This window comes from Rhamphochromis sp. 'chilingali' (assembly GCF_963969265.1).
Source record: "Rhamphochromis sp. 'chilingali' genome assembly, chromosome: 16".
Taxonomy (NCBI): Eukaryota; Metazoa; Chordata; class Actinopteri; order Cichliformes; family Cichlidae; genus Rhamphochromis; species Rhamphochromis sp. 'chilingali'.
This window is the reverse complement of record NC_137943.1, coordinates 35154971-35167976: the sequence shown is the minus strand read 5'-3', so window position 1 is coordinate 35167976 and position 13006 is coordinate 35154971. Positions and strand designations below refer to the sequence as shown.

General features: G+C 42.1%; 2 protein-coding genes and 1 long non-coding RNA gene across 3 annotated transcripts; 2 read left to right on the top strand and 1 right to left on the bottom strand.

Moving 5' to 3' along the window:
• Nucleotides 1-1423: 1423 nt before the first annotated feature.
• Nucleotides 1424-6670, top strand: LOC308383372 (uncharacterized protein). Its single transcript, XM_080861292.1, has 2 exons — nt 1424-1677; nt 4762-6670. Exons 1-2 carry the CDS (start codon nt 1506-1508, stop codon nt 5943-5945), a joined length of 1356 nt encoding a protein of 451 aa, XP_080717418.1. The 5' UTR covers nt 1424-1505; the 3' UTR covers nt 5946-6670.
• A 3025-nt stretch (nt 6671-9695) lies between these two features.
• Nucleotides 9696-10967, top strand: LOC308413085. The gene is made up of 2 exons (XR_013974658.1): nt 9696-9845; nt 10703-10967. It is a non-coding gene; the product is annotated as an uncharacterized lncRNA (long non-coding RNA).
• Nucleotides 10722-12788, bottom strand: LOC308413084 (uncharacterized protein). The gene is made up of 2 exons (XM_080907876.1): nt 12463-12788; nt 10722-11577 (listed from the first exon to the last, which is right to left on the bottom strand). Exons 1-2 carry the CDS (start codon nt 12720-12722, stop codon nt 11307-11309), a joined length of 531 nt encoding a protein of 176 aa, XP_080764002.1. The 5' UTR covers nt 12723-12788; the 3' UTR covers nt 10722-11306.
• Between the last annotated feature and the right edge of the window lie 218 nt (nt 12789-13006).

Genomic DNA, 13006 nt, shown 5'->3' with positions numbered 1-13006 from the left:
ACCAGGTCCTCAGTTTTCAAGGTGTTGATCTTTAAGAATGACCGATCGCACCAAGAAACAAACTCATCCACAACAGGCCTATGGGAATATTCTTCACCATGACTGTGTCATCCACATATTTAATGAAATGCCTGTTAGGCTGTGTACTCCGACAGTCATTGGTGTACAAAATATACAGTAGGGGAGAGAGACAACATCCCTGTGGTGAACCAAAAGAATTCAGCTGATTGGAAAAACAGCCGTTTACTCTCACACGCTGACATCTGTTAGTTAAAAAGTCTGAACCTACACAATGGGATGTTTCTGCCTCGCGCCATACCTGGTTCCATAACATTCTTTGTGTTTCATTTTCATTCATGTTTCATTTACTGAAGCTCAGCTCTTCTATGTTGTTTGTTTTATTAAATGTGAAGGACTTTAACCTCCTAAGACCCGAACTCTTCCACAGCAGCGTTTTTAATTTCTCTTTGATATTTGGGCTGATTGGGACCTGATGAATGTAAAAACAAAGAATTACCAGATTTTTTTAAACCTGATTTTTGTTTCTAAGAAAAATCAGAGCCACATATGAGGATATTTGTTTAAAATGTCGATAGAACAGTGGCAGTATAACGTCCTCGTAAGTGGATATCAGGCCCTTGTAGAGCAAAATTGAGTATTTTGGTTTAAATAACCCAAAATGTGATGTCCACATATGTGGACGCCAGGTCCTAGGACTTTAAAGATGTGGTCATCACAAACTTATCATTTTCATTTTTCAAAGGCTAAAAATCACATCATCAGCTCCTTTAATCAGCAGCTCACTGATAAGGTTTTTAGAAACCTGGATGGAAACAATAGTACCATCTGTGACCCACTTAATGAACAAATATAATGAACAACTGGATAATTAATTCAGGCAGAGTTTATTTCAAAACTTTAATTTCCAACAAATGAAAACAGCAAGGTGATGGAGATCATCCGGGACCCTCAGAAAACCTCAGTCCACCCAGTCAGAGAAGCACAGCAGTCATAGATCCTGCTGCTGCCTCTGAAGTAAAAAACACAGATAAAAGCAAAATACAATAAACAGGCTGACTTTTATTTTTTTTACTTTTCTCCTTTATAATGAGCAGAAATAACTCGTTCAGTACCAGTGGAATTTTAGCTAATTTGATTGTGGTCTCTAACTCTCTGCTGGTTTATTTATTTATTTCTGATTTTGGTGGAAATTTGACCGGATACACTCTGCATGGACCCTCACAGCAACGGAGAAAAACAGAAACTGAAAACTTATGGTGGTTATAAAAGTGTTTGGGGATCAAGAGAAACAGACACGTTCGAGCATTACGAAGCGGAACGAAAAGGCAACTCTCCTCTTCTGCCGGAACTTCACCGTGTGGCACCAGGCGGAAGTAAACGGGGGAGAGACGCTAATCTTTTTTTCAGCAGGAGGTCGGTTGTGTCGTGTTGTGTTGTGTGTGAGCTGAGTGTGTGAGCTGAGTGTGTGAGCTGCGGCAGCAACGATGCCTTCAGTTCAGTATCTGAGAGAGTTCATCAACGAGCGACTAACTGCTGCTGCTGAACAAATATTCTTGGAGTTTGAAAAAACGATCGTCCAGTACGAGGAAGAGATCGACCGTCAGCGCAGACTGCTGGATATCACCTGGAAACCCCAAATCAAGCTGCACAGGACAGGTGAGTCTGTGACGTTTGTTCTGTAGCGATTTTTCGGGCAAAATAAATCCACAGTGTGAGTTACAGTGGTATCAATATAATCAACCAGCGCCAAAATGGACACATAAGACGATCAAAAGAGCAATTTTTAATTTCAGTTCAATGTATATGGCGCTAAATAACAGCAACCGCATCAAGACACTTTATACTGTAAGGCAAAGACTCTACAGTAGTGCAGAAAAAACTCCAGCAATCAGATGACGCCCTGTGACCATGCTGGTGAATGAATGTTAGGGGCCTCCAAGTTCTTAAATCTTTTTAGAGCCCTTCTTCAATTCAATTTAATTCCCTTTTATTTATACAGCGCCAAATCACAACAAAAGTTGCCTCAAGGCGCTTTATATTGTACAGTAGATACAGAGAAAAACCCAACAATCATATGACCCCCTGAGCAAGCACTTTGGCGACAGTGGGAAGGAAAAACTCCCTTTTAACAGGAAGAAAGCTCCAGCAGAACCAGGCTCAGGGAGGGGCGGGGCCATCTGCAGACCAGTGAGGAGTGAGGAGAGGAAGACAGGACAAAGACATGCTGTGGAAGAGAGGCAGAGATTAATAACTAATGATTCAATGCAGAGAGGTCTGTTAACACACAGTGAGTGAAGAAGAAACACCCAATGCATCATGGGAATCCCCGGCAGCCTACGTCTATTGCAGCATAACTAAGGGAGGATTCAGGGTCACCTGGTCCAGCCCTAACTATATGCTTTAGCAAAAAGGAAAGTTTGAAGCCTAATCTTGAAAGTAGAGATAGTGTCTGTCTCCTGAATCCAAACTGGAAGCTGGTTCCACAGAAGAGGGGCCTGAAAACTGAAGGCTCTGCCTCCCATTCTACTTTTAAATACTCTAGGAACAACAAGTAGGCCTGCAGAGCGAGAGCGAAGTGCTCTAATAGGGTGATATGGTACTACAAGGTCATTAAGATAAGATGGGGCCTGATTATTTAAGACCTTGTATGTGAGGAGCAGGATTTTGAATTCTGGATTTAACAGGAAGCCAAAACAGGAGAAATCTGCTCTCTCTTTCTAGTCCCTGTCAGGACTCTTGCTGCAGCATTTTGGATTAGCTGAAGGCTTTTCAGTGAGATTGTTGGACATCCTGATAATAATGAATTGCAGTCGTCCAGCCTGAATTAAGAAGCAGAAAGTTAGCGGCCATCCAGGTCTTTATGTCTTTAAGACATTCCTGCAGTTTAACTCATTGGTGTGTGTTATCTGGCTTCATGGACAGATAGAGCTGGGTGTCATCTGCATAGCAGTGTAAATGTATGCTATGTCTTCTAATGATGCTGCCTAAGGGAAGCATGTATAATGTAAACAGAATTGGTCCTAGCACTGAACCCTGTGGAACTCCATAATTAACCTCAGTGTGTGAAGAGGACTCTCCATTTACATGCACAAACTGGAGTCTATTAGATAGATATGATACAAACCACTGCAGCACAGTACCTGTAATGGGTACAGACATACATACCTTTGCTTTGATGCTTCGTTTAATGCACGGCTCTGTTGCACGCCGATGTGTTAAATGATGTAAACACGAGCATTTCATCCACTTTAGCAACTAAACACAGACCTGCAATACAAACAGATTCAGGAGCAGCGTGTGAATAAACAACATTAAGTCCTCACAGCCTCCAGATTTAAGTCTGCAGGGGGGCGTGGGGTGTAATCCACCGTATTCATTTCTAGGCTTTCATAACATTTTTCAAATTAAAAGTGAAATAATATAAAATATTGTATCAATTAAATTGCATTAATATTTTTAAAATATGCAAATAAAAGCTTTTTTGACAAGTCAGTAAAATTGTACATGAACCAATAAACTCTGAGCCACGGGCCCGAGGGTTGTTAGTTTGACACTGAATTATTATTAATATTAATTCATGTTTGTGCTCTTCTCAGCAGCACAAAAACTTAATGTCAGAAACTTTTCCAAGAAAACAGAGTAAAGGTACATTTTTTGCCTTAATTTAGATTCCATATAAATCTTAATTTTATTTGACTTTGACCTTCGACTGTACTCAAAAAAGTTTGATATTTTTTGTGTTTAAGAATTTTTTTTCTTTAAAAGTTACATTTTGATTAGATCAAGACAAAACACAAAGATTACATGAAGAGGAGATGCTTACATAAGGCCAGTGACTCAAGAGTGGAGGCAGAAAGCTGTTCCAAAGTTTTGCAGTTCAGCATTTGGAAGGTTTACAACGGTGCGGAAATCCTTTAAGACTTTGAAGTCGGACTGGGATTTTCCGTCAGGGCTTTCTGGTCGTCACCCAGAAGCAAAGCAGCCCCACAGCATCACACTGCCACCACCATGTTTGACTGTTGCTATGACGTTCTTTTTTGAAATGTTGTGTTAGTTTTACATCACTTAAAACGGGACTCAAACCTTCCAGAAAGTTCAACTTTAGTCTCGTCTGGTCTCCCAGATTCTGTCTTGCTGTTGAATATTGAGCTAAGTTCTTTATGTGTTGTTCTGTTTTTCTGTGACATCCTGGATGAGTTGTTGCTGTGCTCTTGAAGAGATTTTGGTAGGCCGGCTCCTCTGAGGAAGGTTCACATTGGCTCTTGCTGTGGTTCGCTGGAATCACTTTGTCAGATGGCTTCTTCTTTTTTTTTCATTCAGCAGGTCTGGCAGTAACGAGGCCTGCATGTTGGCAGTGGAAAAAAACCTGGTTAATCACAGTGCATTTATTTCACAGCACTGCACTGGTGGTTTGTAATGAACCAGGAAAATAATTTACATTTGAGTACTACTAAACGAGTCGGTGGTCAGTTAGTTTCATCATTGGGAGGGGGGCATCTTGGTTTTGTTAGTCCAAAATACTGAATTAGTGTAGACATCCATTAATTTGGAGCCATTTTTACAAAGTGAAAGAAACCTTGCTTCTCAGTACTCTGCACTGCCACAACAGCTGGGATTGAAACCCTAACTTGCTACAATGAACGGTGATTGACACGCTGACTAAGTAATAGGAATATATGGTGATGTCCTATTGTCATAACAGTGTTTGTTTATTTTTCTTGTCTCTTTCTGTCCTTCCAGACCTTGCACAGCAGCATATCTGTAAGGAGGAGGTTCTTCCTGAGCAGCAGCTTTGTAACCAGGAGAGGAGCTCCAGACTGGACCGGGAGGAACCAGAACCTCCTCAGAGTACAGAGGAACAGCAGGAACTGTGCAGCAGTCAGGAGGACGAGCAGGTTGTAGTGAAGGAAGAGAATGATACCATTTTTAAGGTGACTGTTACTTGGGGGGAAAGCAACCAGAGTGAAGCAGAACCAGACAGTGACCAGCTCGCTGCTCACAGCTCTGCTGTAGCTGAGAGCCAAGATCGGCAAGGAAGCAGGAATGTCAATTCAGGTTCGACTGGAAATAGAAGCAGAAGTCAGAGCAATGATACAGAAAGCTCTCCCATGCCAGCTGATAAGTGTAACACTGATACAGGTAAACAGCCTTTGAAAGGAGATGGTTTTCCCTTAAGAAAATGTAAAAAAGCCTTCAAGAAAAAGTCTCAAAAGAGGACACGTCACAGAATGCAAACAAGCGAGAAGCATCATACCTGCAAAACGTGTGAGAAAACCTTTAGTGAAAAGAGCGTTTTGTTGCGTCACACAAAAACTCACACGGGAGAGAAGATTCATTCTTGCAAAACGTGTGAGAAAACCTTTGTTCAACGCAGTGATTTGATGAACCACATGAGAATCCACACCGGCGAGAGGCCATACTCTTGTAAAACATGCGGGAAGTCTTTCAATCAAAGTGGTCATTTGATGGCCCACCAGCGAATCCACACCGGTGAGAGGCCGTATTCTTGCACAACGTGTGGAAAAACCTTTAGTCGAGGTAGTAATTTGTTGAGCCACATGCGATGCCATACAGGAGAAAAGCCTCACGTTTGTGAGACCTGCGGGGAAAGATTTACAACGTCAGGGTCGCTTAAAATCCACACCACGAGCCACACAGGAGAGAGGCCTCATCCTTGCCAAGCATGTGGGAAAACCTTCACTATACGCTGTAACCTTCTGCGCCACATGAGAACGCACACAGGAGAGAAGCCATATGTTTGTGAGACCTGCGGGGAAAGATTTACTCAGTCAACGTCACTTAAAACCCACAAAACTATCCACACGGGAGAGAAACCGTATCACTGTAAAACCTGTGGGAAAATGTTCCGCCAGAGTCATCATTTGTCGTTGCACATGAAGACCCACAAACAGCAGAAGTCGTAGTGCTGAAAGTTTTGTGGGGAAAACCGTATTTCAAACACCTTTACACTACTCCAACAACTATTCTGATTGGCAGCATTTGTTCTGATAATATCTGTTCATTTTTCTTTTTTTTGTAAGAAGTCCCTCATGAACAGTTGACCTCCTCACCCGATCACTAAGGAAGGCCAGCACCACCCTTCAGAGGATGCTCATTTCTGCTGCTATATCTGTGATAACGTTCTTTTGACCTTTTGAATTTCAGGGAGTTTCTAGTTTTGGGAGATTGCTTTGCGATTCTGGAAGAAGGGTTTTGTAACTTTTCTAATAACGCTATAATCAACCTTTGAGTTCAGCATGTTTTCAGTGATTTTCTACAGCAGTTTCTTTGTCATATTATTACAACTGTGTAAATTTATAACAATACATTCAAATATTAAAAAATTGGAGGAGCATTTTGTCAGCTGATGGTCTTCATCTGCAGCCTTTGAGATTTTCTCCTGTGACGGAGTCGCACAAACTTTACCTCCATCACTTTGGATTCTGAGTGTTGTTGAAAACCAGAGGATACGAGACGATATCTGACTCTGATTGAAATATCTGTTATTCTTTTTTACTGTGTCTCAGTTGTTTGTGGGTTATGAGCTCAGATGTCGGAGTGGTGATATCTGACAGCTGAAGCAGTTTTGTTTCTGTTTCTTCAGAAGACAAACAAACTGTAAATGTTCGACATTGTTAGAAAATGTTCTTTATAAATAAAGTTATTTTTCTTCTAATAGTTTTGTGCTTCCACAGCAGCTCTGTCTCTGTCTCTGATCTTTACTGCTTCATTTCTCTGTTGTCTTTGTCATCAGTCCAATGACACAAGAATCAGAGGTTTACCAGTGTGTGGCTCCCTCTAGTGGATGTTGTGGAGTATTCTGTTGTCTTTGCTCCAAAGGTTTTTGTACAGAGTTTTGCTGTTTCCTGTCACTGTGGGCTGCAGAGCACAGTAGTACACAGCAGAGTCAGACAGCTGAAGCTTCTGGATCTTCAGAGGAACTGATGTCTTGTTGATTTCAGCATCAAATCTGTCCTCCTGGAACTCTGGGGCTTTATCTGTTGCTCCAGAGAGAAATTTCCGCAAGATATATTTTGGGTAAGCGTTTACTTCTTGTTTGTACCAGAACAAGGTGGGTGTTGTTTGACTTGCAAAAGTACATCCAAGTGTAACTGTGTCTCCTTCAGCAGCAATGACATCTCCTTGTTCCTGGATCACTTTGTCTTCTCCTTTACACTCTGAGGAAGAACAGAACATGCAGAGGAAGAGATGGATCAACAAACATGATTAAAAACTCACCATTAATCAGACTCACACATTTATTTAAGCAGAGGAAACATGTTGATGTTTGTATCTCACCAAAGAAAAGAGCAGCAAGAATAATCCACAGCCAATGTTCCATCTGTACAACAAGGTTTAAATCAACAGGAGAAACTAGCTGATGTTCAACATTCAGTCTGAGAATTGTTCTCTTCACAGCAGCACTTATTATTGACACAATGGTTGAACACAGTGCAGAAGGAGAGCCCCGCCTACTGGATGATGTCGCCCTCTAGTGGAGCTGAGCCATGTGGAAAAATCTTCCAGTACCTTGTGTTTTTGTACATCCTGTGTTAACCTGCTGAGGCCTGCAGAGTCTGAGCTGTAGCTCTTGGGTTTGTTGCAGTTTCACTGAACATCACATGATCAGACCTTGGGATGAATTTGCTGGGACTTCCTCACCTGGGATGATTGGCAGCTTAAATGGTTTCCACTTGTGAATAATAATCTCACTGCAGACAAAGGGAATTAAAACAGTTTGAATACGGCCTCATAATCTCTCCACTATGTCTTTTTGAAACTGACCCACATCTTGTATGGACGGCACGCTCCAAGGTTCAGGTGGTTTGTGCTGCATGTTTCCCTCAGACGCTGCAGGACGTTACAGTGGAATGTGCTGACAGTCTGACCCCGAGGGATAAATGCATAGCGAACAACCCTTTGAGTTCTTTAGGAACCAAAGATTTGCATGCTCACTGTGGAGATGATCTAATGCCTCCTCTTCAAACTCTGACACTGTGGACTCTCCACTGAAAACTGCTATTTGGTGTTTATCAGAGTGGGAACCCAAGAGAGCCCCAAAGTTTCTGTTTGGCAAAGAAGAAAATGTCTTAAACTAAACTGCATCAAAATATGTCATCAGCATATTTTTGTGATTTTATGTCAGGTTATAATTTGTATTTGATTCAGAACTTTCTAATTCATGTTTTCACTCTGACTCAGTTCAGGGTTGATTGTGTGCGCTCTGCCAGCTCGAGTCTCCAGTAGATTTTTTTTTCATTTGCTGTGTTTTGTGTTTGTTTGGTGCTTTAGACGTGACATTAATTCAATAAGGAGAGATCACTTGGAAGAACTGAACGTGATTTTCTGAGATGGAGAAGTTAATCAGTGTATTTGGAGATTGGACTCTGATGGAGTCCCAGCAGTGACAGAATCTAGGACGGGACTCCCGGCGTTTTAGATGCTGCTGGTGGTGAAGATGAATATTTAGGCTCGGATGGTGCTCTGACTGATTTGGGTGAGGTGGAGATGTGGAGGAGATGGGTTCAATGAATGAGTGGCTGAACGGGAGAATAATGGAGAGCATAGACATAAACCACACAGAGTGGGGGCTGAGTACAGTGAGCACATTTAGAGTTGGGTGAATTGGTTATTTGTAAGCTTTTATCACATCTTTGTTGGCATTCACTCTTCTAGCATGAGCTCTTAAATCTCCGTGCAGCTTTAACTCTGCCATATCGAGCGCAAAGTATAAGACGCGTTTCTTGTCTTTGTAAAATATCTGCACAAAGAGACTGTGTGTTGAAAATAATAGTAAATCAGTTTGTGTGCTTGACTTAAATATTCCCCTCCCAGTGTAGTGCGCTTAGAGAAAGCAACTCCCAGAAATGCACAGGTAAGAACTGAGGGTCAGGTCAGGAGTTTCCACCTCTTACATCAATCTTCTCACTGAGCTCCCTTTATAAATGTCAACAGTACATTTTTTATGTCAAATCCATAAAGGATACCATCTCATTGGCTGAGTAAATCAGGGGGTGGAGCCACAGAAAATAACTTTCAGGGTCTGTTGGAGCAGTGAACCATCTGTTGGTGTTAAACAATCCAGCGAGCTGCAGCGACACGTTAGAGAAATCCACACGGTGATTTTTACAGCTGGTCTCGTTGCACAAGCGTCTGCACAAGTTTCCATATCAGACTGTAAAGTTTAAGGAGGAGAGGATTTGATTGTGTTCGTTTATTTTTAATCCCAGCAGAAGATCAGATCAGAACACACTGAGAGTGTCGATTATTCCCACTTTGCTGGAGGAACTCAAAGATAATCTGCAACCTCCAATCCTCTAACGGTGTGTTCACACCGAACGCGATGGACGCGAATAGAGCGTCAGGTTTACATGTAAAGTCAATGGAAAGGCGCGATGACGCGCGATTGCGGGTCCCGCGAAAATTCGGAAGCAGATTTGCGTCGCGAAAACGCCAAAACGCGTGAAACGCGCGTCAGTGTAGCGCGTCTGGCGCGTTTGACTCGCGAATAAAACCACGTGCGTGAGTTTTTGTGTTGCATTTTGTGCATACGCGCGTTTCGCGTCTACCGCTCGAGTTGGAAAAATCTGAACTCCAGCGTCAAATCGTGCCGCGACAACCAATCAGGAGCCTGGTGACGTGGCTGTGACCTAGGTCAAAGGGGCAGATCCAGCCAAAGCCTTTCATACTTCAATGGAGGGGAAGGCTAATCAATGCGGTAGCAAACAACTCGGAGCTGTACAACACCAGCTGCTTTCAGTACCGAGACAGGAATAAAAAGGACCGAGCTTGGAGGAAGATATGTGAAGAGATCGGGCAACCTGGTAAGTTCATTCATTTCTCTTTTGAAAGTTTTCACTGACCCAGGGAAGCCGCACAAAAGCTAGCAAGCCACCGCTATTTTCCCACTGACGTACAAATACCGTTCTGCTTTTATGCATGTTATCATTTAGGAATATATGTTATTGTTTATTAATAAACAGCACACAGTGGTCCCGCTGTTCATCCGTCACTGCTTTGCTTTTTCGCTGATTTTTTATTGCACAGTACAGCATTGCATTCTGCAGCCTGATTGACAAATCTCCTGCGCTTGCCAAATTTATCACGTTTGGTTTTGATAACCATCGCGTCCAATAGAAAAAACAGCACAAAAACACCCATAACTATGAGCCTCATTCGGAAATAGACACCTGCACCGTGAGGGAAAAAGGCGCACGAAAGTGGCGGGCAGATGAAGACAAACCGCGGCATAATAATACTTTTACGTTTTGCAATCTACAAAGGTTTGCACTTTGAGAATCAATTGTGAGAACTGTGACCAGGGGCTAGTTATTCTGAGAACCCCTGCAATAAATGAGGGACCACTGTCTACTCTACGATTATTATATCCAACCTGTTAACATTTAATACTGTATTGATAGAACCAACTGATTCTGCAGCAGAGCATCCCCTGTTGCTTCTCCTGGCTGCCCAGTCCCTGAGCTCCTGCTGCTGCACCCACAGGTATGTACAGCAAGCACTGATACCTTTTTAGTCGGTGGGATTCCCTTGTGATCACCTTTACTAAATATCTACAACCAATCTGATTATATCCTGTTATTGTTTTTTTTTTTTTTTCAATGTTGAAATTAAAATCTAGTAGCAGCCTTCTCATTTCTTTGTGTTTTGTGCTGTTTTACAGGCCCACAGAGGAGGACGGCTCCGAGGCAGATGAGGGACGGGTCCCAGGACGGTCCATCGGTGGTGGAGCTGGCCATCCTGGAGTCCCTGAAGAGGCCACACCAGTCTCCAATGGAGCATTTCCTCCTCAGCCTTGTTCCTGCTCTGGAGAGCAGCTGGTCCTTTTTATTCCTGTCTCTCTGTAAATTCTTATATTTTATATATTTATGTTTAATGTTTTTCTGTTTGAGACTTTTAATATTATTTCAAATAAATGTTTATAATGACTAATGTCTCAGTTCTACTACACAGCAAATGTTGGCACACGACTTGACACATGTAGAATTTATTTCATATTATACTAATGACAAAATATACTGATACAGTGGGATGCAGAAGTTTGGGCAACCTTGTTAATAGACATTATTTTCCTGTATAAATCGTTGGTTGTTACAATAAAAAATGTCAGTTAAATATCATACAGGAGACACACACAGTGATATTTGAGAAGTGAAAAGAAGTTTACTGGATTTACAGAAAGTGTGCAATAATTGTTTAAACAAAATCAAGCAGGTGCATCAATTTGGGCACCACAAAAAAGAAATGAAATGAATATTTAGTGTATATCAATGTGTGTGTCTCCTATATGATATATGGGGTGCCTTTGTCTGGACGTGCTTCCCATCCAGAGCTGCACAGCACAGAGGAAAGTTCCAGCGCTCCTGGAATCCCTCTGTGATGGAGCGCCAGTCTCCAGGTGAAGGCACAGCCATGAAGTCGTCCACTAGACAGTCCCAGATGGACGTCGCTGCCTGGGGGGTGATCTGGCTCACCGTGGACACACCGACTCTGAAACTGAACGCGATGGTCCTGAAGGAGTCCCCGGTGACAAGGAACCTGGACAAAATTGTTCAAAATCAGTATTATGTGTACTGCAGTTACAAAATACATTATTCAAATTCCAAAATACTTTTGTGATGTCAGATTTAAATCACAAAACTTAAATCTTACATAAAACATTTTGTAATTATAAGGATAATTACAAAATGTATATTAGATAATATCTAAAACAGTTGTGTTTTGTTTTAACTTTAACATATCATAATTTGATTGGTAGCAACTTTCACAACTACAGTGAGCCAATCACTCATAATTCCTAAACATGTCAATCAGGTAGGAATGAAGTGAGACATTAATAGAAATAAAGAGTTGTGTGTTGACATGTAGCCCTTTCCTTGCTTAAATCATTAATATTTTTGAAAAATTAATCTGTGATAAGACAGCTTATCAAGATAGAACCATGTAACTAAAGATGAACCAAACTGTTCAGTTTTATCTAACTCTGTTTTAATAAAGGCTGTGACCCCTGTTATAGAGTCTGACAGCTGCAGGGATTATATACAAACATTCAACTATCCCAGAATCAAACCAGGTCTAAATAAAAAGGAGTGAGTATCACTACAAGGTTAACTCAGTGGTGCTAATGCTACAGTTTGATATCAGCAAACACCGAGCGCATACATTGATGTGACACCACAGCCATGCTATCATGCAAACACTGATAACAGCATAAATCGAATTAAATCGGGACTTGATGAGAGCTTCTGAGTATCACTAGAAATATTATAAAGAGTCGTCTCTGTACCACAGTTTGCTTTCAGTAAACACCGACAGCATTCACTGTTAGCATAGCACATCCATGTTAGCAGTGTATAACTGGATGGATTAGCATATTAGCACAGATATCAATAAAGGACTACCGTATTAAATAGTTTTACTAACCTCAGGCAGACGGACAGGCGCTCTGCAGGTGGGATTGAGCGCCTGTAGTTGGTGTCTAGGCGGGCGATGCTGGGACCGACGAGGGAAAGCAGGTCCTCAAACTGGCCGACGGTGATAGCGCTGGAATCGGCCGTCATCCAGGCGCAGCTCCTGGAGCAAGTGGTGAAACTCACCAAACTGCTCATGCCTCTGGAGGACCTGATGGACCCAGGTACGGCGAGGACATCTTTTACGCTGCTGCTCTGCTCTCCACAGTACATAGAGAAGGGAGACTCTCTCTTCAAGCGCTAGCTCGATAGCTGCCATCTTGCAAAGATACCGGTCTGGCACAACTCCCTCCCACATTCCTCCCACATTTCCGGTTCACGCGCGTCAAAATATCATATTTTGACGCGCGATGGATTTTTCTTGGACACGCGTCAAATTAGGGGCGTTTGGGGCGTTTTATTCGCGTCCATCGCGTTCGGTGTGAACACACCTTAATACCTGAATCAACATTTCCTGCAGTATGTTGACAAAAATTAAAGACTTTTAATACATTTTT

Bases quoted from the DNA above. Each gene is read 5' to 3' on its own strand.
- LOC308383372 (XM_080861292.1), top strand. From the start codon at position 1,506: ATGCCTTCAGTTCAGTATCTGAGAGAGTTCATCAACGAGCGACTAACT. The intron at 1,678-4,761 runs GTGAGTCTGTGA...CTGTCCTTCCAG, and splicing joins AATCAAGCTGCACAGGACAG to ACCTTGCACAGCAGCATATC.
- LOC308413084 (XM_080907876.1), bottom strand. From the start codon at position 12,722: ATGTACTGTGGAGAGCAGAGCAGCAGCGTAAAAGATGTCCTCGCCGTA. The intron at 11,578-12,462 runs GTTAGTAAAACT...AATTTTGTCCAG, and splicing joins CGCCTGTCCGTCTGCCTGAG to GTTCCTTGTCACCGGGGACT.